The sequence below is a fragment of the Mirounga leonina genome, unplaced genomic scaffold (assembly GCF_011800145.1).
Source record: "Mirounga leonina isolate KUSES-001 unplaced genomic scaffold, KU_Mleo_1.0 Mir_91, whole genome shotgun sequence".
Lineage (NCBI taxonomy): Eukaryota > Metazoa > Chordata > Mammalia > Carnivora > Phocidae > Mirounga > Mirounga leonina.
This window is the reverse complement of record NW_023270839.1, coordinates 30810388-30835833: the sequence shown is the minus strand read 5'-3', so window position 1 is coordinate 30835833 and position 25446 is coordinate 30810388. Positions and strand designations below refer to the sequence as shown.

Here is a 25446-nt window from a genome sequence, read left to right as displayed (position 1 = left end):
AATGGGATTGATTCCTTAATTTCTTTCTTCTGTCTCATTGTTAGTGTATGGAAATGCAACTGATTTCTGTGCATTGATTTTATATCCTGTCACATTACTGAATTCCTGTATGAGTTCTAGCAATTTTGGGGTGGAGTCTTTTGGGTTTTCCACATAGAGTATCATGTCATCTGTGCAGAGTGAGAATTTCACTTCTTCTTTGCCAATTCAGATGCATTCCTCCGACTTCTAAATGTTGGAGTTCCCTAGAGCTTAGTCCTTAGGTCTCTTTTCTATGAATACTTTATAGTCTTACCGAGTCTCAGTCTCGAGTGTCATGATTTCAGATAATTTCTTTGTGTGGATATTGTTCAATTGATTGTATTCAACTTGGACTTCTCCCTTGAACTCCAGACTACATATTCAATTGTCTCACAACAGCTCTACTTTCCCCAGATACTCCCTTCATTTCCTTCATGGGTGTGGTCAAACATCAACTTATCAGAGACCTTCCCTGACCAATCTACCAAATATAACTCTTTGCCCAAGCACTCCTTTTCCCCCAACCCTATTCCATTTTCCCCATAACATTTATCACTTGGCATGTTTTATATGTATATATAGGCATACATAAATATTTACATGTAAATATGTATACATAATTTACATATGCACATCTATACATGTATATAAATGTAAATATATGCCTATATGTATATAAAACATAATACATGTATGTGTAACATATGTAAACATAAATATTTACAGTACATAATATGTATATATACTTACACACTTACATATCTATACATATGTTTTTTGGTTTTTTTTTTTCCTCCTAGAACTTACTAGAATCTAAGCTCCATGAGGGTAGGCTCTTAGTGCCTACAGGAGTCCCTGGACTTCAACAACAGGCACTGAATGACTACATAATGGCATTCCAGACAATGTGCTTAATTCTGAGATATAGCCTATGTGAGAATTTTAGCAACAACAAAACAAAAAGGACCTAGCCACCTGCCATTGTAAGAAATTTTAGGTTAATATCTAGATTCTGAATATTAGAAAGTTGACTTCCCTTGCCAAAGATCGAGTACCTGCAGTGAAGGGGAAAAACAGGTTATATAGATTTTGCGGAGAAAAGGCTACTAAACTCAAATTTTTAAATTTGCTTTATTCACCTAGATATCTTGTGCAATTCCTGGATTTTTGATGTTTTAAAGGATGTGAACAAAACTAATTTTTCTTGCTTCTGTCATTAACAAATCTCAAATTTTGAGGTATTTGGAAAAACCTCATGAGGCAGAGTTTGAGCTATTTCCTCACATCAAACCATTTTTTGTAAACAGAAGATCCAATTTTTCTGATGCCTTAGGAACTCACAAGATTATTTTTCTAATTGATGTTAGAATCTGAGCCTGAAACTAACAGTGATTTTTTTCCATACATGTACTCAGACTCAAGTGTGGTTACAACAGATGGCAGCTGAAATAAATAAATAAGTCTTTGTATACAGTGGAATTACAGAGTTTGAAGAATAGTATAGTCCATCATCTACCACTGCTCACACTGTGTTAAGGATATATCATATTATTTGCGTTTATAAAAAAAGTACCACATCTCTTGCATCTTTGTACTCTTAAATGTATTGCTTCTTCTTCCTGGATGACCTTTCCTTTGATTTGATTTTACCTTCTCCAGGATGCTTCTCCGGATGTCCTTGCTCTAAATTTGAGCAATCTGTCTTTGTGTCTGAAAGACCTTTTGCATACTTTACAGAAATTATCACAATTTATTAATTTGCTAATCTCAGTCCCCTAAAATATTATTCATTTAAACAATAAAAGACACTGTCTTTTATTCCAGTGTTTCATTTGCATTGTATGGTGCCTGTCATAAGTAGGCGTTCTATAAATATTTGCCAAATGAATGAATGAATAACAGGTCTTTTCTTCTACTAGCCTAGCATGGAAACTAACGTTCTCCTAGGTTCTAAGCCCTTAGTTGAAATAACAGAAAACTGGGAAATTACTGGTCAGTCTTCCTTAATTCAATTTTTTTCTTAGCGCTCCTGTGTTTCTTTGTCTTGATAAATATACTCAGTGGACAACTGAGATCCTAAAGCCTTTTGAAACTTTTGGAGAACATGTACTAAATAAAGCCAAGATGTACTAAAAGATGTCTACTTTTTATTCTATTTTGAACACATTTTTATTTTCAGTTATCAGTTCAAATGCTTTATTTCTTAAAGGTATTCTTTAACTAATTCAAATACTTCTATGTTCCACATTAGGTATTCTAGCCTTAGATTTAAAACTCATTTTTCCTGAGTATATTTTCTCTTAAATATACAAAGGAATATATTTTCATAGAGTATGTTGAAAATTAGGAAAATCAAGCGTTCTGGTTCTATCAGGTGTAGTGTTTAGAGAGTTATTTTGATAGAATCCAGTAGCTCTAATATGGCTTGAAAATACTTGCTCCCTTGGAGTATAACTGCAGGGAAAAAACTGTGGCATAGGTAAAAATTCACCATAATTACATGAACTGGTTTTATACATAATCATCTTAGGTTTTGATAGTGAGGTGGCTGTAAGGAGTGTCTTTGGGTCCAACATACATGAAAACACAGGATTGCCAGGGTTCACACAAGGAGGAACTTGTTCAGGTTTCACTTCTGTGCCTGAATTTGAAGCTGAAGCACATTTCTTGTCCTAAAATATAAACACATCAAATTATTCTCAATTATAAAATTTTGGAAAACAAAACAAAACTAAAGTTAGCATCAACCCTATCTTATACATATCATTCACAAAAATCAACTCAAAATGAATTAAAGACTTAAATGTAAGACCTGAAAGCACAAAGCTCCAAGAAAAGAACACAGGGGAAAGCTCTGTGATGTCGTTCTTGACATAGATTTTTTGGATATGACACCCAAAGTGTAAGCAACAAAAGCAAAAATAATAAACGAAACTGCATCAAACTGAAAAGCTTCTGCACAGCAAAAGAAGTAATCAACAGAATGAAGAGACAACCTACAGAATGGGAGAAAATATTTGCAAACCATATTGATAAAGGGTTAGTATCCAAAATATGCAAGGAGCTCATACAAACAATAGCAAAACATAATCTGATTAAAAACGAGCAGAGGACCTGAATAGACATTTTTCCAGATCAGACTGACAGATGGTCACCAGGAACGTGAGAAGGTGTTCAACATCATTAATGATCAGAGAGAAATGCAAATTAAAACCAAAATGAGATATCATCTCATGCCTGTTAGAATGGCTAGTGTCAAATAACAAGTGTTGGTGAGGATGTGAAGAAAAGGCAACACTTGTGCACTGTTGGTGGGAATGCAAACTGATGCAGCAACTATAGAAAACAGTATGGAGATTCCTCAAAACATTAAAAATTAAAATTAGTATTACCATATGATCCAGCAATCCCAGTTCTGGGAAGTGAAATCACTATCTCAAAGGGATATCTGCACCCCCATGTTCGTTGCAGTACTATTCACAATAATAGCCAAGATATGTCCATTAATGGATGAATGGATAAAGATGTAGCATACTATATTCTCATGTATACATACACACATGAATATTAATAATCCATAAAAAGAAGGAAATCCTGCTATTTCAAACATGGAGGGCATTATGCTAAGTGAACTAAGTCAGACAAAGAATACTAGAATCTCACATATATATGAATCTAAAATTTTTAAAAAGTCAAACTCATTGAAACAGAAGAATGATGGTTTTCAGGGGGTGGGGGAAATGGAGAGGTGTTGGTCAATGAGTACAAACTTCCAGTTATAAGAAGAATAAGTTCAAGGGATCTAAGGTACAGCATGATGAGTATAGTTACCAATACTTTATTATATATTTGAAAGTTGCTAAGAGAGTAGATTTTAAATGTTCTCAGCACAAAAATAATTTTAATTATGTGAGGTGATGAATGTGTTAACCTTATTGTGGTAATCATTTCATAGTACATACATACAAGAAATCGTGTAATACACCCTAAACTTACACACTGTTATATGTCAATTTTTTCTCAATAAACCTGGAAAACAACAAAACAAAAAAGCACGTCCACTTCACTTTTTCAGGAATTCTGTTCTCTTGAGGGCAGTGGCTAATCCTCATTAAATGACATAATATCTGTAGAAAATAAACTTATCAAAAGTATGTATAAGATAGCTTTTAAAAATCCTGTACTGGAATCATGAGAATTTATAAAAACATTTGTAAATCATGGAGAAAATCTGCAAGAAGTCATAGCTAGAAGAGGACATACTGCTGAATTCTAGAATGAAAAGAAAAGATAAACATTTAGGGATTTTAGCCTTGTCAGCATAACCATTAAGCAAATAATTACACAACTAATCATTAAAATTGTAGTAAGTCCTGTGGAGAAAAAAAAATACAAGATATTTATGAAAATTTATAGAGGGTTCTAACCTAGTATGGAGGCTAAGAAAGGCCAATTTAGTGAAGTATCATTGAATCTAAGACTGGAAGGCCAGGAGAAGATAGAAGTGGGAACAAAGATAAACTCAGCATGGCCAAAGTCAAGTAAGTTAGGGTGAATATGACTGAGATGAGAATAAAGGGACAGAGGCCAGATCCTGAAGGGTCTTGTTGACTCTCTTAAAAATATGGATCTTTATGGTAAAAGCAATGGAAAGCTATTGAAGGGTACTAAGGAGATGCATGTCATTAAGTAATGAGTTTTAGTATAATTAATTTGGCTGCTGTCAGAGGCTTGAATGGATGTAGAAAGGAGCTACAGCAGTCCAAGTGACTGATGACAATGATCTATAGTAGGGTGGTGGTATAGAGAGGGAGATAAGTAAACAAATTTGAAATATATTTTGGAAGAATTCACAGGGTCTGGTGATTAATTGAATGTGGGCAGGTGATGAGGGACAGATCAAGGATGACTACTAGGGTTCTGGACAAACATTGGGTAGCTGGTGGTGCAACTTACTACACTTTTTAATATATAAATTAAATATGTGTATATATACATATAATTTAATAGATACTTAAAATACAAGTAATTTAGCTATTTGGGGATGCAAGGGAGCAAGATATTCAAAAGAATGGATGCAAAAGTGCACATAGCTTTCTAGCACATGCATATAACATGCTTTATCCTTAGTAAAGTCAAGTCTATTAAAAACATCAAGCTTCATTAATGAAGATGAGAGAATTCAAATGGAACAGACTATATAGACTATCATTCATTCACTGATTCAGCAAATACTTATTGAGTGCCTACTGTGTGCCACACATTGTTAGATGTTGGAAATGCAGTGATGAATAATACAAAATTCCTAAGGCTTACAATTTATTATATCGAAGACAAACATATAGGAAACCAACTCAGTAAATGATGTTGGGAAACTAGATAGCTATTTTCAAAAATATATATCTTCGCCTTCAAATATTATCAAAATAAACTTCAGATGAATTAAATACCCACTGACTAAAAATCACATTATAGAAAAACCAGAAACTAGGAGAAAGGTATTTTTTTTTAAAGATTTTATTTATTTATTTGACAGAGAGAGAGATAGAGCAGGAACACAAGCAGGGGGAGTGGGAGAGGGAGAAGCAGGCCTCCTGCCGAGCAGGGAGCCCGATGTGGGACTCGATCCCAGGGCCCTGGGATCATGACGTGAGCCGAAGGCAGACACTTAACGACTGAGCCACCCAGGCGCCTGGAGAAAGGTATTTTTAACCCTCTGAGAAAGGAGGACATTATAAATTTAAAAGTGACAAAAGAAATTATAAAGGAAGGGATTGAGGTATTTAATTGTCCTATTTATACCTGAAGATACAGTTAACCAAAATTAAAAGGTAAACCACAGACTGGGAACATTACCTAGAAAGAATGACAAAGGATTAATGTATTTAACTCATAAACATTTTTATTCCTATGTAAAAAATGATAGGCAAAATATTGCAACTCTGATGAAGCAAAGATAACTATTCTAAAAGATAAACTGTATCTTGGTAGGAAACATAACTGTATTTTAAAAAATGTAAATGAAAACCCATACCCAATTTGGCAGTGAAAGAGCACTTTGTATTGATGATTGTCAGGTAAATTAATGTAACCCCATTTTAAAAAATTAATGAAATGTATGAAGAACTAAAAACTGTTAATGACTTTGAATCCTGAAATTTTAGTTTTTAAGTCTATCCTAAGAAACTTAACTGTAGTAAAAATTCAGTCCACAACATTACTTATAAAAGAACTGAAACATGTACTGGTTAAATGGATGATAATTTTGATATTGTTTATGCCAAATATACAAATTAAGTACTTGAAAATTGTTTCTTCTAACAAACAGACCAAAATGTACCTAGGATACTCTGTTCTGTTCACCTGCTGTTTATATTCCTTTTTTCTGTTGTTGTTTTTGTCTTTTAATTTTCATTTTTACCCTTACATTCTATCCTTTCTCTATATTTAATTTTATTTGTGTACACATATGTTTTTCTTTCTTTACAATTTTGGGATCTAGTTTTCTAACAGAGACCAAAATACACACAGGATCCAGTGTATTTCTCTATTCTACTCACCTACCTGATTTTATTCTCTCCTATTTATTTATTTTATTTTAATTAATTTATTTATTTTTGGTTTCGGGTCTCTTCTGATTTGTTTAGCGTATATTTCTCTGGGGTCATTTTTGACATCTTAGTATTTTGTTCTCTTGTTCATCCATTCTTCTCTGGACAGAATGACAAGACAGAAAAACTCATCTCAAAAAAAGGAACAAGAGGCAGTACTTCTGCCAGGGACCTAATCAGTATGGACATAAGTAAGATGTTGGAACTAGAGTTCAGAATAACGATTATAAAGATACTAGTTAGGCTTGAAAAAAGCATAGAAGACACCAGAGAATCCCTTTCTGGAGAAATAAAAGAAAAATCTAATCAAGTTGAAATAAAAAAAGACTATTAATGAGATGCAATTAAAAAATGGAGGCTCTACCTGCTAGGATAAATGAGGCAGAAATACAAATCAAAACCACAATGAGGTACCACCTCACACCAGTCAGAATGGCTAAAATTAACAAGTCACGAAGTGACAGATGTTGGTGAGGATGCAGAGAAAGGGGAACCCTCCTACACTGTTGGTGGGAATGCAAGCTGGTGCAGCCACTCTGGAAAACAGTAAGGAGGTTCCTCAAAAAGTTGAAAATAGAGCTACCCTATGACCCAGCAATTGCACTAAGGGGTATTTACCCCAAAGATACAAATGTAGTGATCTGAAGGGGCACATGCACCCCGATGTTTATGGCAGCAATGTCCCCATAGCCAAACTATGGATAAAGAAGATGCGTGTGTGTGTGTGTGTGTGTATAGAATAGTACTCAGCCATCAAAAAAATGAAATTTTGCCATTTGTGATGACATGGTTGGAACTAGAGGGTATTAAGTTAAGTGAAATAAGCCAATCAGAGAAAGACAATTATCATGATCTCATTCATATGTGGAATTTAAGAAACAAAACAGAGGATCATAGGGGAAGGGAGGGAAATATAAAACAAGATGAAATCAGAGAGGGAGACAAACCATAAGAGACTCTTAATCATAGGAAACAAACTGAGGTTTGCTGGAGTGGAGGGTAACCTGGGGGCCAGGGTAACTGGTTGATGGACATTAAGGAGAGCATGTGATATAAGGATACTGGGTATTACAGAAGACTGATGAATCACTGAACTCTACCTCTGAGGCATTATATGTTATTTAATTGAATTTAAATTTAAAAAATATTAAAAAACAAAAAGAGACACATAGATCAATGGAACAGAATAGAGAACCCAGAAATGGACCCTCAACTCTATGGTCAACTAATCTTTGACAAAGCAGGAAAGAATATCCAGTAGAATTTCCCCTTAGGGGGTAGGACAGAGGTTCTTTTTTTTTTTTTTAATTTTATTTATTTTATTTATTGACAGAGAGAAAGCAGCATAAGCAGAGGGAGCAGAAGAGGGAGAGGGAGAAGCAGGCTCTCCACTGAACAATGAGCCTGAGGTGGGGCTCGATTCCACGACCCTCGGACCATGACCTGAGCCAAAGGCAGAGGCTTAAGGGACTGATCCACCCAGGTGCCCCAAGGACAGAGGTTCTTATCAAGCAGATCCCCTGGTTTTCCTTTGGGGGAGGGAGAGGGCGGGCCCAGGTAACAGATCACCTCATTGGTGTTGACAAGAAAATTCCAGATTGATTGGCTTAAAATTCCTCTCCTGGAGAGGTTGAAAGTGCAATTAAATCTTCCTTTGCTGTCCTGGGGACAAGTGACTCCACCTTGGCCCCTGTTTTTCTTTTTAACAGAACTGATTTTGTTATTCAAAAAGTATAAAGGGATGTGTAGATTTACTCATGATACGGCCCCTCATTTGTGATAAGAAGCTCTTAATAAGTGTGTTCTGTGGTGTCCAATTAGGCAAAAAAATTTGGTAGTTAAAAATACAACAAAAAAATGTGGCAGTACTTAAAAATATTGGTAATACTTAAGATTTAAATCCTTCCAGATTAGAAGTTACATTATTGTATCTAAATAACTTCATGGTAGTTGGCAGTGTATAGTAACTGATCTTTTAAGGTTGTATTAAGTAGAAGATTGTTTACATGCATTAAAGTGCCTTTTCTTTGAAGATTCTAGAGTAGATTCTTGTGATTCATGAAGCTGAGACCCTTTATGAATTCTAAATCTTTAATACTAGTAACATAATCTCAATTTCTTCCTCTGGAATGAAGATAAGAATGTTTACAGTGCTGTTGTGTCAGACTTAAGTGAGGATAAAACCTTTTTGAGTTTCAAATTTGGGTCAGATTAGTTAGGTTCCTCTTTAGCATAACTGAGCTTGTCCTAAATTCCTGGTTTATTCTACTAAATATCTTGCCAAGTTAAGTTTCTCAAGGTCAGGAACCTAATTTGTTTTGAAAGCTGAGCCCAATTCTGGAAATATGAAGGAGTTAATCCACTTTCTTTTCCTTTGTTCAGATTTGAATGAGTATCAATAGAGTGTTGTTGGAGTAGCACCAGGCAGGAACTGTGACTTAGGTTCCAATCCCTTACCAGGATTTCACTTCTGTGTATCATCTGTAAATTGGTAAAAACAAAGCAAGACAAACAAAAAACCTGTCATAATTCTTGTGGTTTTGGAGATAAAATGAAAGAAAACTGGATGTAAGTGATAAATTGTTATATACATGGAATTAGTTTTTACCATTTTCTTTCAGGTTTATCTCAATGCATATGGATGATGTTCCAGATTCCGTTCTGAAGTTTACAGGTTAATAACTTTACATTAGTATAGTACAGTTGACTAATACTTCATATTCATATTCTTGCAGGAAGCTGGCAAAGCTGGAAGTAGAACTCATCAGATCTTGCTACTTCTTTGTGACACTGCCAATTAATTTGTTTTAAATATCAAGAGCACAGACACTGGATAATAGCAAGTCACCAGAACCCTATGGTATCTCAACAAGTCAGGTTTTCTCAAAATGTCTAGGTTTCTGGAGTACAGGGAAAGCTTCATAGGTGGAAGGTGGCTCCCCTGTGATTTGTAGGAAAAAGTACCAACCCTAACTTACTTTATGGATACTCAGTCAAGTTGCCCAGGGCAACCTCAGTCACAGAGGACTGACTCTCATCAAATCACCTTCTACTACCTTCTGGTCATCTTTGGCCCAAAATGTAATACAGTAAACCAAATCTAGTCAAAACAGAAGACAAATTAGCTGATAAACTTTGTTGGCATAATTTGTACCATATAATCAGGAAATGTTAGGGTCTACCTGAATCTTTTTGACTTCCAGGATAATTCACAAATGTTCACAGACTTAGAAACAAAATACTCATTGCTTTTACTTTTTGTCATAGGTCACTGCAGTTTTCTTATTTGGGTTTCACCCTCTTCAAATCTGATATTCTTCAAATGTGGAATTCCAATTGATACAATTAAAAACAAACAGCCTTATACAAAGAATAATAAAAGGATTATTTTAAATGCTCTGCCAGGTTACACATAGGATCAGCAAATATTATTTACTTAAGGATAAAAAAGTTAATTAAAATTGTAAAGGATTCTTCTAAAATTGACGGTCTTAAAAAATTAGACTGTGAAAGTGCCTTGAAAAGAATAAAAATCTACAAAGAGATGGTATTAGCTTTCTCACTAATGTAATTTTCAGACTCCCCTGGAATTAGAGAAAGCCAAGCCACTGTGACTTTTCAAACTTCATCCTTATAAACACATACACATTTTTAAAAAGATAAATAAGAACAAGTCATTGAGATAATAAAAATGTTCTTTATGGGAGCTCTAATTTTAAGATTAAAAAATCGTTTTTTTTTTGATGTTGTAGTCACAGGTGATGTTAACTATAGCAACACCAAAAGCAAACAAAAAACCCTCCAAAAGTCTAATTTTGAGGCACCTTTTTGTTTCTGCTCAGTCCCATCATTCTCCTTGTTATTGCTTTTCTTCTTCTTTTTTTTTTTTTTTTGCCACAATTGGGGGACAGACCTTAAGTTTAACCTTAAACCTTAACTTTCTACGTTTCCACCAAAAGTGAATACAAGTGTACCATATTCTTTTTTCTTTTTCTTCTTTTTTTTGCTCCTATCCTTTTGAACAAGGCACAGTGTAAAAAAATGTAAAATTAACAAGGGGGGCGACTGGGTGGCTTAGTCGTTAAGCATCTGCCTTCGGCTCAGGTTATGATCCCAGGGTCCTGGGATCGAGCCCCGCATCGGGCTCCCTGCTCCGCGGGGAGCCTGCTTCTCCCTCTCCCACTGCCCCCGCTTGTGTTCCTCTCTCTCTGTCACATAAATAAATAAAATCTTAAAAAAAAAAAATTAACAAGGTACGTTTTTCTCATTTAAAGCCATCACCGCAGTTGCACAACATCCCCAATCATTTTATACTTCCAGAGGCAATTCTGGCTCAACGCGATGCACATTTACATCCGTGTAGCCCAGTGGTTGCCTAGAAAGGTGTTTCTTGGGGGTGGGGCGAGTGGCGGTGCGGAGTGCCCCAAATTTATAGCAAGGAATACCACTGTCAAAAACATTCAGCCCTCTGCCCACACCCACCCAGTCGTACTCGGTCATTCTCGGTATCTTCTTTATATATTTTTTCGGCAAACGCAGTCTTTCCCGGCAGCGGATGGCAAGAAGACCAGTGAGCGCTGGGGAGAAGCCTTTTTACTAGATCCAATTAAAGCCGCAAAGAAATCGTGAACGGTCCGCTAGATCAATAGGTATCAACTAATCCGCCTAATCCAGGGAGCCGCCCTCGGGGTGAAACCGCGAATCCTTTAGAGTGGTTGTAGAAGCCCGTCTCCATGGCAACTGACCGCGGAGCCTCTCTCCGCCGGGGCCCGGATGTTGTGGGGATCGCTGCCGCCCCGCCTAGCTTCCTGCCGCCCAGCCAGGGCGGGCTGCGCTCCTCTTCGGGAGTCGTAGTTCTTCCCTCCTCCCGTGCCCGACATGAGGAGAGGTAGGGACTACGAGTTCCGGCATGCGCTGCGGCGCCCCGCCGGCCGCCGCCTCCCGGCTACGGACGCCAGCGAGCAGGTTGTTGTTTTTAAGTGAGGCGTCACTGTGTCGGAGCTGGGACCGCTGCCACCGCGACAGTCTGCACGGTCGGGCGGAGGTGGCGCTGCCCGTTCAGGTACGGCCCTGGGCAGGTTGGGACCCCAGGAGAGGAGTCTCGGCCGCCTGTCGGGGCCCTGTCCCGCACCCCCTGCTGACTTGTCTGGCGGAGGCAGAGGCGGGGTCTTCTCTGAGGCTGGGGGCTGCTCGGGCGGGGACTGACTCCGGGCGGGAGCTGGCTCAAGGGTGGTCTGGGAACGCGAGTCCGCAGCCCCCCAGGTGATCCGGCCCCTGAGGCATAGGGTCGGGAGGTCTTGCAGCCTCCGATCCCTGCTTGCGGACCGGAGCGGCGTACCAGGGAATTGGGGGAGCTGATGGCCGGGGGGACCCTTCTTCCTTCACTAGGCTGGCTGGGGCGCTTCTTGGTCTTGATTGATGAGAATCCATAAGATGTTATGTGCGTCACCCGGCCGGTTTTTTCAGCCGGCTCATCTTTTTTGGTGACGTTTGAGCCCCGTGATGCCAGGAATAGAAAGATTAAATATTAAATAATGCAACTGAGATTTCTGCTTATACGCCAGGCTGACAGTGATCAGATCCCTTTCCTTATCCTTTTCCCCCTCAACCGGCCCACTTTAGCGTGGTCTTCCTAAACGATAACTCCACTGTAGCAGCTGTCCACACAGTTCCTTGTATGCTCTACATATTTATCTTTGTTTAATGAATCCAGCTCTGCCATTGGGAGCGGCAGTTTTAACGAACTCAGCCAATTACGGTACTTTTGTTGGGTGGGTGAAATTTGCACTGCTTCACAATTGCTTTATTTAAAAACGAAGTGGAGCTTTCTTGTAGCTAGAATAGGTAACTGTTGAGTCCTGCGAATTTTAGATTTGCCTCCTCCAGTAAGGTTATATCCATTGGATAGTGCTTGAACTGTCTCTGTTAGCGCTTCATATTTTTGGTTTAAGGTTTGAATCTTACTAGATCCCACGTTTTTCAGGGGGATACAATGTATCACACCTTGGATGCTAGAGTGAATGGTTTACTATTCTTTGCCGAGTTCTCATCATAAAGGTGAAGGGACAGGAGAAAGTGAGGGTATTATTTTAATGCGTAATTTTTAACCCTTTAAGTGAAGGATAGGATTCTAAAGAAGTTATTAAATAAAAATCATTCCCAAATAATATTCAAGGGTGTGGGAAATACTTTTTAAATGAAAACAGATGAGAAAATATAATTCTAATTTTGTAAATGAAACTATAGAACCAGAAGTGATCATGTCTATTAAAAATAAGCTGAAAAGATAGTTATAAAAGTGATCAGATGGTGAAACCATAAATGACTTTTTCTTTATATTTTCTGGTATTTTCCGAGGAAAAGAACTTAATTTAAAAAAAGGATACCGGTGCAGCAATTCCATAGACCCTTTAAACATTGCTTTAAAAAACAAATAAGCAACAACAAAAAACCTACACAGAGCCCCTGTTACTGCATCCACAGATTAATTTAAGTGTAAATTGTTTGTCTGGAAGGGGCAAGAAATGCATTCGTTGGATTAAAAAGGAAAAAAAGCCCCAGATATGACAATAATTCTTAGCATTTGTACATCTCATTTTAATGTTTTCATTTTGTACGGTAAAATCAACGACAAAAGTGCTTAGTCTTTAGTTAAGGCAGTGCAATGTTGATTATTCCTGTCAATCTATCAGGTGACAAAAGATGGGCATATTAATCTGAAAAGATCTAGAGATAGGAGAATTTTAAATTTATTATTTGTAAACATTTGCCAGTGGAAATAAAGAAGTTAAGCAATGATGAAACGGGGGCTTTTTTTTTTTTTTTTTAAGATTTTATTTATTTATTTGACAGAAAGAGACACAGTGAGAGAGGGAACACAAGCAGGGAGAATGGGAGAGGGAGAAGCAGGCTCCCCGCCGAGCAGGGAGCCCGATGCGGGACTCGATCCCGGGACTCCAGGATCATGACCTGAGCCGAAGGCAGTTGCTTAACCGACTGAGCCACCCAGGCGCCCCGAAATGGGGGCTTTTAAAGCTTGTTTTCATTAAATCACTTTGAGTACCATGTTTTATATAGTACTGATATTTTGAATTGTGCTTACTTTTATTTTCTATTATGGATATGTTGGATATGAATGGGTAAGAAGCATATTATTTAGCCCATATTTTGTTTTCTGTCCTAAAGAAAGGGTCACATTGGTCTTGGTCTTCTGTAGGAATATTCTGTGTACTTTTGCAATTATCAGTCCTGAAAAATTGAGGTTTAACCTCAACTCCCAAGTATCCATTAAGTCTTTTTTTTTTTTATAAAGATTTTATTTATTTATTTGAGACAGAGAGAATGAGAGACAGAGAGCATGAGAGGGAGGAGGGTCAGAGGGAGAAGCAGACTCCCTGCCGAGCAGGGAGCCCGATGCGGGACTCGATCCCGGGACTCCAGGATCATGACCTGAGCCGAAGGCAGTCGCTTAACCAACTGAGCCACCCAGGCGCCCTCCATTAAGTCTTAATACAATATCCATTCTAAAGCTTTTTTTTTTGTTTTTCAAGCTATAGTATTCGTATTTTATTTTCTTTGAAGCTTTGCTTCCTCCTCAAATTTCAATTCCTTTTCACTATTTTATGATCTTTTAATTTTGTATATATTGTGTATTGTTTAACTCAATATCTTAATAGGTAATTGAGTCCATTTACAGGGCATAAGAAACAAATTGATTACCATGTTTGATTTACTAACTGGTTCCATAGTATTGTAGTCTCGATTGTGTAGTTGTATTCTTATCTAAGTTAAATAAAGATTTTAAAAAGCTAGATGAGTATGAACTGTTAAGATCCTAGAGCAATAGTTTCTGACATGTAAAGAACATGGACACAGCAGCAAGGCCTGTTAAGCCCAGGATATTTTAAAACAGAAAATGCAGACTCATCTAACAATGCAGAACTACTAGAGGCTGGATTGTTTGCATGTTTATGTGTGGTTAGGTGAGGAAGTTGCCGTAATGTATGTGATAAGTTACATTTTCAAGAATTTCCTTGCTGGCAGTTTTACAGTTTTGACTAGATTAAAACAAATTAGGGATGTGAGTGTGTTTCAAAGGTCATGTCCAATATACTGCACCAGATAAACTTGAAAAAAGTTTCTCAATTTGAGTTCTAAGATGAAATTTAGCCCTATAATGTAGGAAGGATTGGAAATACCTGATAAGTTTAGGGATTTTCTTTTTTTATAGGGCATCTGATGTGTGGAAACTTGTTTAAGGGCTGGTAGGTTTTTTGAAGGAAGTATTAAAAAATAAAGTGAGTCAAAGATTTTCCTCCTGCATTACAGGAAGTCAGAAATCTAATTTTTCTTTAGTATTTGTCCATAAATCACTATCCTAAAACCTTCTGGTTTGTGTTACCGTAATGATGAAATTACTGTAAAAAGAGCATTGGAATGGGAGTCAGGATGTTTTAATGATGTTGAGCGCATAATTTGTGACTCTGTCTTGTTTCCATGTGTACGTTGTACGTAATAGCCAATTACCTTACTTCATGGGGTATTTGTGAAGCTCAAATCAGGTATGAAAATGACATCACTTTGTAAGTGGCAGAGTGATCTGCCCCTACAAAGTATTATTGGCTTACATAAGTAGGCCAGTACATAAAGTATATTGTGCATTTGAAGTGTGATAAGAATGTGATATGTCTTTTTTGACTGGGAAGTTTGATGGAACAGTCAAATGGTATCTTAATTTGATATTTTGGTAGAGCTTTTTGCCTTTTCTAGGTTGAAGGAAACTTGGCCCATCTCCTGACTGTGACTTTGCACTCTGCTGCATTAAAGGTCCTGAAACTGCAGTGTGCTTTTTATGGTTGGGCTTTTAATTTTGGTTTTGATTTTTTTTTTTTTTGCACATCTAAAGTCTAAGAAAGATCATCAGTCTAACTTCTGACAGTAGGAAGTGGATGTTTTTAATGTTCTAAATGTGTTTAATGTTCTAAAATGTTACTTTAAGTTGATTTCATAACATTGAGCCTACACTGAATATGAAATCCTAGGTCCTCTGAGAGATACATTGCGTGTGTAAGCATTGGTCTTAGACACTGAGCTTAGACACCTTCTTCTGGGGAAGTCAGCCCTGCCTATATTACAGCATCTGACCCTTGAGATTAACTTTAAGTAAGGTGGGCATACAGAACATTCAAATAAGAAAGTGTTTTAGAAACTTTTCTGAGGACTTTATGAGAGTAAATATAAGTGAAAGTGAAAGGCAAAGGAATATGTTATGTATCATGCATGGGTTGGTAACAGCTGTTTATATGATTAGTTGATAACTCAGTATCTTTACTAACATTTTCTAATATTACCACTAAAAAGTAACAATGAATGTATATTTAATTGGTATTTTTAAAAATGGAAAACAATGGAAGTGAAAATCCCTTTGTTTTACGTAGAATTAGGGCAAATTAAAAAGTGTAGATACATGATAAATATGTATTTTTAATAAGCAAAAATGAATTATTTTTTAAAAATTTGAGAATAGAGGAAAACAAAGAGGCAAAACCCAGTAGTTTTACTTATTTATTCATGAAAGGGAAAAAGGGACCACCAGGGGCCCATGGTGCCCAAATGAGTATAGAGCCTGGTCAAGTTTATGTATATGTTGGCTCTTTTAGGCTCTTCCAGAATTAAGATATAACAGTCTCGGAAAGCCAGGATTTTTTCTCAGAATGAGACTACCTGGTGAAAGGAATGTTTACATACTGATAGGCATCTTCATTTCCCCACAGTGTTTGAATTCATATTGTTGACTCACTTCATTTCAGACTTTTTTTTTTTTTTTTTTTTTAAAGATTTTATTTATTTATTTGACACACAGAGAGAAAGCACAAGTAGGCAGGGAGGCAGGCAGAGAGAGAGGCAGAAGCAGGCTCTCCACTGAGCAGGGAGCCGGATGCGGGACTCGATCCCGGGACTCCAGGATCATGACCTGAGCCGAAGGCAGTCGCTCAACCAACTGAGCCACCCAGGCGCCCCATTTCAGACTTTTTATCAAAGGTGTGGCTTCTTTTAGATGGAAGCAAAAGAAGAGTGCTTTTATCTTCAAATATGGTAGTAGTTGCTTTTGTTTCCCAATTGAGGGATGTTACAACATAGAAGGAAACTTGTGAAGAAACTGTGTATTGACTCACCTCTTAATTTATTTTCTACATCAAAAGGTTAACCTGTTGGTACCTTTTTCTGGGCATGGATAAAGTGAAATTACTACTCTGTTCTAGATTTTTTTTTTTCCCCAGACACCTATCTTTAGTGATAGATTTCAGTATTTTAAATGAAATCCACTCTACTAGAACTAGGAGAGGGCAACTTACTATAGATAGGTTATGGTTGTCTTTGCATCCACTCATATGATAAATATAGTAACCAAGAGGCAGGGCAGCTGTAGGACTCACATCTTAATGCCATAATTACTGCACTGTGGACTCATCAAAGCCCTGTTTTCATCAAAGTGTCAGTTTTCCACCGTAAGTTTCTCATACCTCAGATAGTCAACATTTTTCTATGACTCCTTTAAGCCCTTTGACTTATCTTAAGGAAACTGGTCATCCAGAAGATGATTGGATTTGTATCAGTCATATACTGTACTTAAAATTGGGTTTGTCCTTTTATTTTAGAAAAAAAATATTTTTTCTGCTGACTATAAAATTAATAAATGGTCATTGAAAATTTAGCAGATACATGTAATTTTGTTTTTTTTTTTAGATTTGAAAGATACTCTAAAATTTTAGTATTGCATGTAGATTAATATAAATAGCATTTTACTATACATATTTGTCTTGCTTTTTAAAATATATTGATATTTCTCCATGTCAAGGCATGTTGACCTACTCTATTTTTGAATTTTAATAAATTCACTCCTGGTAGACCTTCCACTTTCTAATTTTATATTATAAAAGTTGTTCCATCAACCATTCTTACATATATGTGTATATATTTTCATATTCATGTGAGTATTTCTATCAGATAAATTCCTAGAAATGAAATGAATAGGAAATGAAAGAGAATTGGTGGGTCACAGGGTATCTGCCTGTAAAATTTTGTTCTTAAAAATTACTGAAGGGGAAGGGGTGCCTGGCTGGCTCAGTCAGAAGAACATGTGGCTCTTGATCTAGGGGTCATGAGTTTCAGCCCCAAATGGGGTGTAGAGATTACTTAAATAAAACTTAAGAAAAAATCACTGAAAGGATGATAATATACATTTCCACTGTTTACAATGCCTATTTTCCCATATCTTATCTAACTTATCTCTTTAGTCTTTGTAAATTGGTTAGGCATTAAAATAATTTTGCTTCTCTCTGTGTTATTTGGTAGTAAGTTTGAGCATTTTTTCAGTATTAAGTTATTTTTGTGTCTTCTATAAATTGTTTGAGTATGTTCCTGGCTAAAATTTTTTTTTTTTATATATAAGATTTCTCAAAGACTTTTCCTTTTTAAAAGATTTTATTTGTTTATTTGATAGAGAGAGAGAGAGCACGAGCAGGGGGAGTAGCAGGCAGAGGGAGAAGCAGGCTACCTGCTGAGCAGGGAGCCTGATGCGGGACTTGATTCCAGGACCCTGGGATCATGACCCGAGCTGAAGGCAGCTGCGTGACTGGCTGAGCCACCCATGTGCCCCGCTTGCTAAATTTTCCACTCAGTGTTTTAACCTTTTTCTTACTGGTTTATTGGTGCACTTGAAGTGTTTTGAAAACTCTTTCATACATGTCACAGATATTTTTCCCTTATATAGTGACTTGGCAAACAAGTGTATGATTTTTATATAAGATCTTTTCCTGTACAATTTCTGGGTTTTGTATAAAGCTTAGAAAAAGATCATATTCACCTCAGGATTGTAAAGCTATTTTCCATTGTCTTTGAGTCTTTTTGTGGTTTCATTTTGTACATTTAAATCTTTAGCCCTATTTTACCAGGTGGTCTAAAAGTTTTATGAAGCCTTATATTAATGCAGGTCTTTCACAAGGCAAACAAAAGATGACATATTCAAAGTCTTTTGTAACTTCATGTTTATGAAGTTTAACGGAGGTTGTGATTCCTGAATGATGCAACTTGGCAAAAAGCTTTTTTTTTTTCCCCCTTTGGGAGGCAGGATAGGAGAACAATGAAATTTGCTTTCTTTTTTTAATTCAAAAATATTTTATGTGAAAGTGGCTGTTGTATTTCTGCATCTCTTTTATCCTCTGCCTTTTATACCAATGGTGGGAAGCTTTTGTGTTGTGTTTTGAGCATCCAAAATGGCAGACAGCACTTAGTTCCATATTCAGAATTGCCTGTCAAATCTTTTGTCCTTGATGTTTTTGGAAAGCCATTTAGCTTTGCCTTTGCTTGGTGAAAATATGTTGCAAGATTTATCTGCTATAACAGTTTAAAAGTCCTATAGAAACTTAGTTTTTTTCAAATAAAGGGTTTACCTAACCATTCTAGCCAGTAAGCTTGCCATCACCTTCTCTAGGGTAGTACTTAGTTTCCCATAGCACAAAGGCCTAGGGGGTACTAGGTACTCCTAAGCCAGGTTTATTTATTGCTAGAATTTGGGGACTGAAATAGGGTCGGCATTGTAGATAGTAAAAAGAAAAGTATAAACTGACCCATCACTTAAGATTAGACTACTTGGAAAAAAGAAAACAGATACAGTGGAAGGTTCTTCCCTTCCACAGTGAACAGATTGAAGACTCCTTAATTCCTGAAAAAGACACATTTCTCACCATCTAACTACAGAAGTATTTGTCAAAATTTTTTGTTGGGTGGGGGGAGAAGGAGAGGGAGAATCTTAAGCAGGTTCCATGCCCAGCACAGAGCCCAATGTGGGGCTTGATCTCACAACCCTGAGATCATGACCTAAGCCAAAATCAAGAGTCAGATGCTTAACCAACTGAACCACCCAGGTGCCCCTGTGTTAGAATAACTTTTTAAATGTGAATTCACCAAATTACCATAAAGCATAGTGACAGAACCATCTTACTTAATAAAAGTCTTAGATGACTTATTTCTTGCATAACTGTTTTTCATTGATGATAAAAAACCCATCAGCAACTTAAAAATATCCATTAATAGGGTAATAAGCTATGATAAATATAACAATACATTATGTAGTCATTAAAGTCATTTTTGAATAATTTTGAAAACATTAAAAAATTTGTTAAACAGCTAATTGGGAAAAGTAAGGTAGGAAACTTGTTGACCTCAGTGCTTATATAAAATGTTTGGAAGGTAACATATATAAAATTCAGGAAGGTAACAAAAGTAGAAGAGAAGAGTGAGATAGAGGGAACATAGTGGTAGGAATTATAAAATGGAACCAAGGATGAAGATACTCTTCTACACACAATATACATTATGATGTCTATATTTTTACCAAGGATAGGTATCATGAGGGAAAACTCTTCCCATTACTGAAGCCAGCTGTTCAGGATAAGCTCATTTATTCTAACACTAAAATCAGAAATTTCTACTGATGATTTTTCTAAAGAAGATGCTTGAAAATGTAGTGCAGTATGTGCTTACTAACAGTTTCAAGGGACAAGATGATGAGTTCAGTAGGGCTCTTTTTTTAGTGACTTGTTAATGTCGATCCATGGCATCACAACAAAGAGTTTATGTTGGAGTAAGGTTAAGGTGTAGCACTTTTATGGGGGCTGTCTCTGCTAAACTGTTAGAGAGTAAAATGCATTTGCAAAAATCTAAACTGGACTTTACTGTTTTTAATACTAAACAGAGAGCATCTTCAGTATTACATCAGAAAAGCTGGTCTGATAGATGCAAGAGTATCATCATCTGACTGCTGAAAGTAAGATAAATATGTGATACAGAAGCCAGCTCCAGCTGGAGACTTTCATCTTTTTTTTTTTAAATAGATTCTGCTAGGCTTTTGTAAGAGGTCTTTTTAGAGCTGAGGAGTACAGTAACTGGGTAAGACCGCTGGGGTGATGTGGCATTAGGTGTCATCAAATTTTCTTTTCTTGCTGCTGGAGACTTTATTGGGAAGCTGAAGAGTGGGTGAAATTGTTAGATGATAGTGGATTTCTTAAGCTTTTCTTTCTCGATGTCTTCATTGTGGTGGTTAGTGATTTTAGTGGCTCTAAATCCCTTTTGAAAATAGGCAGCATTAAAAAAATACAACTATGCTAAGTTTAACAGAGGCAAATTCAGGGGTGGGGCTAAAATTGGAGACCTTTATCAAAGCCTTGAACATAATACTAATAAGCAAAGTTACTCAAGGAGAAGAGTACCATTAGGCAAGTTATGCTAAGAAGTAAGAAGTAAATGCTGTAAATTCAGGGGAAGGAGAGACCATTGTGTCAGAAACTGTGATCTAGGAAAACTTTCGTGGAGGAGGGCTGAGCTTTAAATATAGAGATCAGAAGAAAGGAAGGAGGAAGGCGTTCCAGGAAGTGTAACTTGAGTAAATGAAGACATGGAGGTAGGGCTGTCCATTCTGTATTTAGGAGACAGAGAGTAAGTAGATTATTTTGACCAGGTAAGAGTTCAGAGAGACCTAAGTGATTGCTAGGTTAGAGCAGGTAGTGAAAGCTTCTGAATATCTCCCTGGACTTTGACTTTGTAGAGAATAATTATCAAGGTCAGGGGGAGACTTTTAAATGGGTAGAAAAAAAAATTCTAGTACTTGGAGTAAGTATTGTATGTAACCTGCAATCAGTTTCATCTTTGCTTGCATATAAGTGTTTAGAGTGGTTGTTTATGTTTAGGAAGGGACCAAGGAAAGAGTTGAAAAATGATACTAGTGATAAGTACCGTAATAATTAACTTAGCATTGTATTGGTACAAAGAATACAGAATGGAGACTACAGAAACTGATGAATAAATGTATATAGAACTTTATATAATAAAAAATGGCATTTCAAATCATAGAAAATATGGAATTTCAATAATCAGCATAATTTCTAACACCAAAAGGGAAAAAATCTGGATACATAAATTTAAATAGCTAAATGTAAAAGCCAAAATTGAAAAAGTATTAGTACAAAATATATGAGAATAATTTTGTAAACTTTGGAAAGACTTTCTAAAGCAAGATGTAAAATACAGGTGTTTTAAAGGACACCCTGTTCTCCATCCTCTGCCTTTGCATAAAATTTAAAAACATACTTGTGTTAGAAGGTATTTTTAAAAAATTGAAGCATTTTAGAAGTAAATATTTGTGATAAGTGTAACAGTAAGTTATTTCATGAGCCAGTTTATAAAGAACTACAAATCAATAAAGATAATCCAATAAGAAAGTGTAACCTAGGAACATTAGATAATTTATAGAAAAAGAAATAAGGATAGCCAATAAACACTGGGAAAGACGTATAATCCCGCTAAGTTATCTGGGAAATGCAGATTAAAATAAGGAGATCGTTTTTGCTCAGGAGGTGATCAGAAATTAAAGAGGGCCGTTACCCTGTTAAGGTTATGGAGAAATAGGTGCCTTCCTATTTTGGTAGGAGACCTTCCCTAACCTTATTTAAAATCTGATCCACCCCCCCCCCCCCCATTCCCTGCATTCAGTTTTCCTCTTTCATGCTTTATTTTTCTCCACAGTACTTGCCACCAACTGGCTTACTACATATTCTGCTGTTTGTGGCGCTAGAATATGAACTCTTCAGGGGAGGTCCTGGTGTTCTGCCACCCTGCTGTGCTGGATACAGCGCTTGGAATAATAATTCATGCATGGCACATAGCATAGCTATCAATAAGTGCCGACTGACTGAATGAATGTTTTATGTTCCAGGTTAAGGTAGTCTCATTTAAACTATTTCCGTAGGGTTGTTATTGGACAAAAAATAGAGTATAAAGGACATTTTAAAAGTTTTTATTAGTTGGGATCTTGGATTCTCTTCCTTTCTTAAGATGAAATCTGGTTTAAACCAGGCATTTTGATACCCTTTAGGGGGAGGTGAAAGTTCGGGAGCCTTTGAAAAACATTTAGAAAAAGGTTCTTGAAAGCTAGCTAGACTGACTCCTCTTGATCACATTTATAGTACAGTGGCACTTTTGGGACCTTTGCTGACAGCCCATTGGTTGGCTTACATTGGAATTATAGATGTGTGGGAGAATAATGCCCCCATTCTTCTCCATCATATCTAATTCTAGAAGATACGGTGATAGGAAACTGTATCCTTTTCCGTAGTAAAATGTAGCTACTCAGGAAGGATGAGGGGCACCATCATATCAGGTAACACTCCAGTTGTACTTTATGAGATAAAATTAATACTGTTGCTGTGTTATTACTTTTGACAACTGCCACCTAAATTATTTTACAGTTACATCTTTAGCCCATATCTCCCCTAAATTCAGTTTCCAGCTTCCTGCTTGATGTTCCCACTTGGATGTGATAAAGTCGCTGTCTCAAATTTAATGCCCCAAAACAGTTCCACCAGTTTTCTTTTCATAACCTACTGCTTTTGAAGCCTTCCTGTCTCAGTGGCAGTTTCATTTTTGTATTTGTTTAGTCCAGGAGTCATCTTTCACACCTTACATTCAATATTTTGGGAAGTGCTGTTAGCTAGCCGTACCTTCAGAATACATGTGTTATCTGTCCACTTCTGACTGTCTTCACAGCTACCACCCTGGTCCACACCACTATTATCTCTCAGCTGGATTATTGTAGCTTTGCCAATGACCTACCTGCTTCTGCCTTTGCTGTCCCCCACAGTGCTGTCTCAGTAAGGCTACCAGAATGATCTGTTTCTTTCCTTGTAATTCTTGTGACTTTCAGTCAGAGTAAAAAGCTAAAAAGTGTTAGGATCTGTAAGGCCCTACATGGTCTGTCCCCTGCCTATTAGCTCTCTGTCCTCATCTCTTCCTACTTTCTTGCTAGGCCACTCTTTATCACACGGGCCTCATTGCTGTTACTCAGAGATGCAGGCTGGCTTCATTCCAACTATGTACCTGCTGTTTGGTCAGAAATGCTCTTCCCCCAGTTAACTGCATAATGATTTCCTTACCTATTCAAATAGTTGCTCAAATATACTTTCTTGTTTTGTTTTGGTTTTAGATTTTATTTATTAGAGAGAGAGAGTGAGAGCGTGCACACACAGGCAGGGAGAGTGGCAGGCAGAGTGGCAGGCAGGCAGAGAGGGGTGAGGGGAGAGGGAGAAGCAGGCTTGCCGCTGAGCAGGGAGCTGGATGTGGGCGTCTATCCCAGGATCCTGGGATCATGACCGGAGCCTAAGGCAGACTGAGCTACCCAGGCGCCCCTCAAATATACTTTGTTAATGAAGCTTTTCCTGACTATATTTTAAAAAATGAATCCTCTCCAACCCAGCATTTTCTGTATTCCTCCTGTTTTCTCCATAGTCGGAAATAAACCATCAAATACATTGTATATTCTAGCTGTTTATATTGTTTATTGAATGACTCCAGTGTGGAAGATGAAATGCGCAATACAATTGAGATGATTTTAATTCAGGGTATTGCAATATGGAGAAAATTCATTAATGAGAAACATCTCAGGGAGAAAACCAAGGGGTTTTATAGGGACAAGTAAACAAGGGAATCATGAAGAGGATGGAAGTGACTTTTAACTGGGATTTTGTGAGAGCAGGTTGGTCCTTTGCAGTTGGTCATTGGTCAGAAGACAAAACAGGACTGGGAGATTTTTCAATGTTCCTTGCTTTCCTTGAGCACAGGGCTTAGATAAATTTCAACATAGTCTACTACGAATAGAATTTAAGCCCCAGGAGGCAAGACTGCTATCTGTTTTATATATTGATATATAGTATTTTCAGTACCTAGCAAGTGCTAAGAATTCAATAAATGTTGAACAGATGGATAAAAGAATGAATTTAAAATGGTATTTACCTTAGGCCTCCTGTCTGCTGAAGAATGTGATTATACCAATGTGGAATTGGACAGCTGCTGTAAGTAGCTTCATAAATGAGATGAGACTACATGGATTATCATGTATTACCATTCTCTTCCATTGAGTTCTACATATAAAGTCTTACAGGTTGTGAAGAAACGTTCCTTAGGATTTCTTATGAAGTGAGAGTCAATTTAAATAATGTCTCCTGTTCTGAAATCTCTTAAGACTTTGGATTTTATCTGAAGGCAGTGTGATTCAGTAGTTTAAATGATCAGATTTATGTTTTAGGATAAACTTAGTGTGGGCAGACTTCTGAAGAAGTGACTGGAAGGGAATTGATGACAGGTGGAGATCCATTAGGATACAGCTGTCACTGTAATTAAAGTGGGAAATGAAGTTGGGTTAGGCAGTGGAAGTGGGAATGGATAAGGAGTTAGACTTGCCTGGATTTTTGGGTCAAAGTGAAGTTTTAGTTATCCTATATCTAGCATTTTTGATCTGATATTTCATGGCTTTTCCTTATAGCCAGATTGGTTTTGGCTAATGCTGTTCTCTTAGATACCAAAAACAGGAAGAACAGCAGGAAGTGATTTTAGTTTTGTAGAGGTTGTATTTGAATGCCCAAGAAACCTAAGCAATTGGATATATATGACTGATTAAAGAAACTACTCGGGAATGAAGGAAGCCTGAGTCTAGAAAAATGCTTCAAGTTTGTAATCTTTATTAAGTACCCTCAGCTTTATAACTTTGTTCTTTATGCCTTTGTAACTTCCCATAAACTCTGCATATTTCTAAATTACTAGTAAAGCTCTTAAAATGGGAAGGGTTTGTGCATTTACCTTTGGTCAAAATAATCAAAATCGTGAGGGGAGAAGGAATGGATGGAGAGAAGATGAGATGCTAGAGACAAAGCATTAGATATACAGTGCCTTTGGGCATTATCCGAAAGACAGTATGAAAATCTTA

At 37.0% G+C, this 25446-nt stretch overlaps 2 protein-coding genes across 5 annotated transcripts in view; one reads left to right on the top strand and one right to left on the bottom strand.

Annotated features, from left to right (window-relative positions):
• Positions 1–1627: 1627 nt before the first annotated feature.
• On the bottom strand, positions 1628–11373 carry CUNH15orf65 (chromosome unknown C15orf65 homolog). The gene is made up of 2 exons (XM_034993863.1): positions 11115–11373; positions 1628–2693 (listed from the first exon to the last, which is right to left on the bottom strand). Exons 1-2 carry the CDS (start codon positions 11130–11132, stop codon positions 2346–2348), a joined length of 366 nt encoding a protein of 121 aa, XP_034849754.1. The 5' UTR covers positions 11133–11373; the 3' UTR covers positions 1628–2345.
• Positions 11374–11440: 67 nt separating this feature from the next.
• The window catches only part of CCPG1 (cell cycle progression 1), a 41469-nt gene continuing 27463 nt past the window's right edge, over positions 11441–25446 (top strand). The window contains exon 1 of one of the 4 annotated variants that reach the window (XM_034993857.1): positions 11441–11694. The gene's annotated coding sequence lies outside the window, so the exon portion shown is untranslated. The remainder of the gene's footprint in view (positions 11695–25446) is intronic. The other 3 variants (XM_034993859.1, XM_034993858.1, XM_034993860.1) reach the window with 3 other exon arrangements.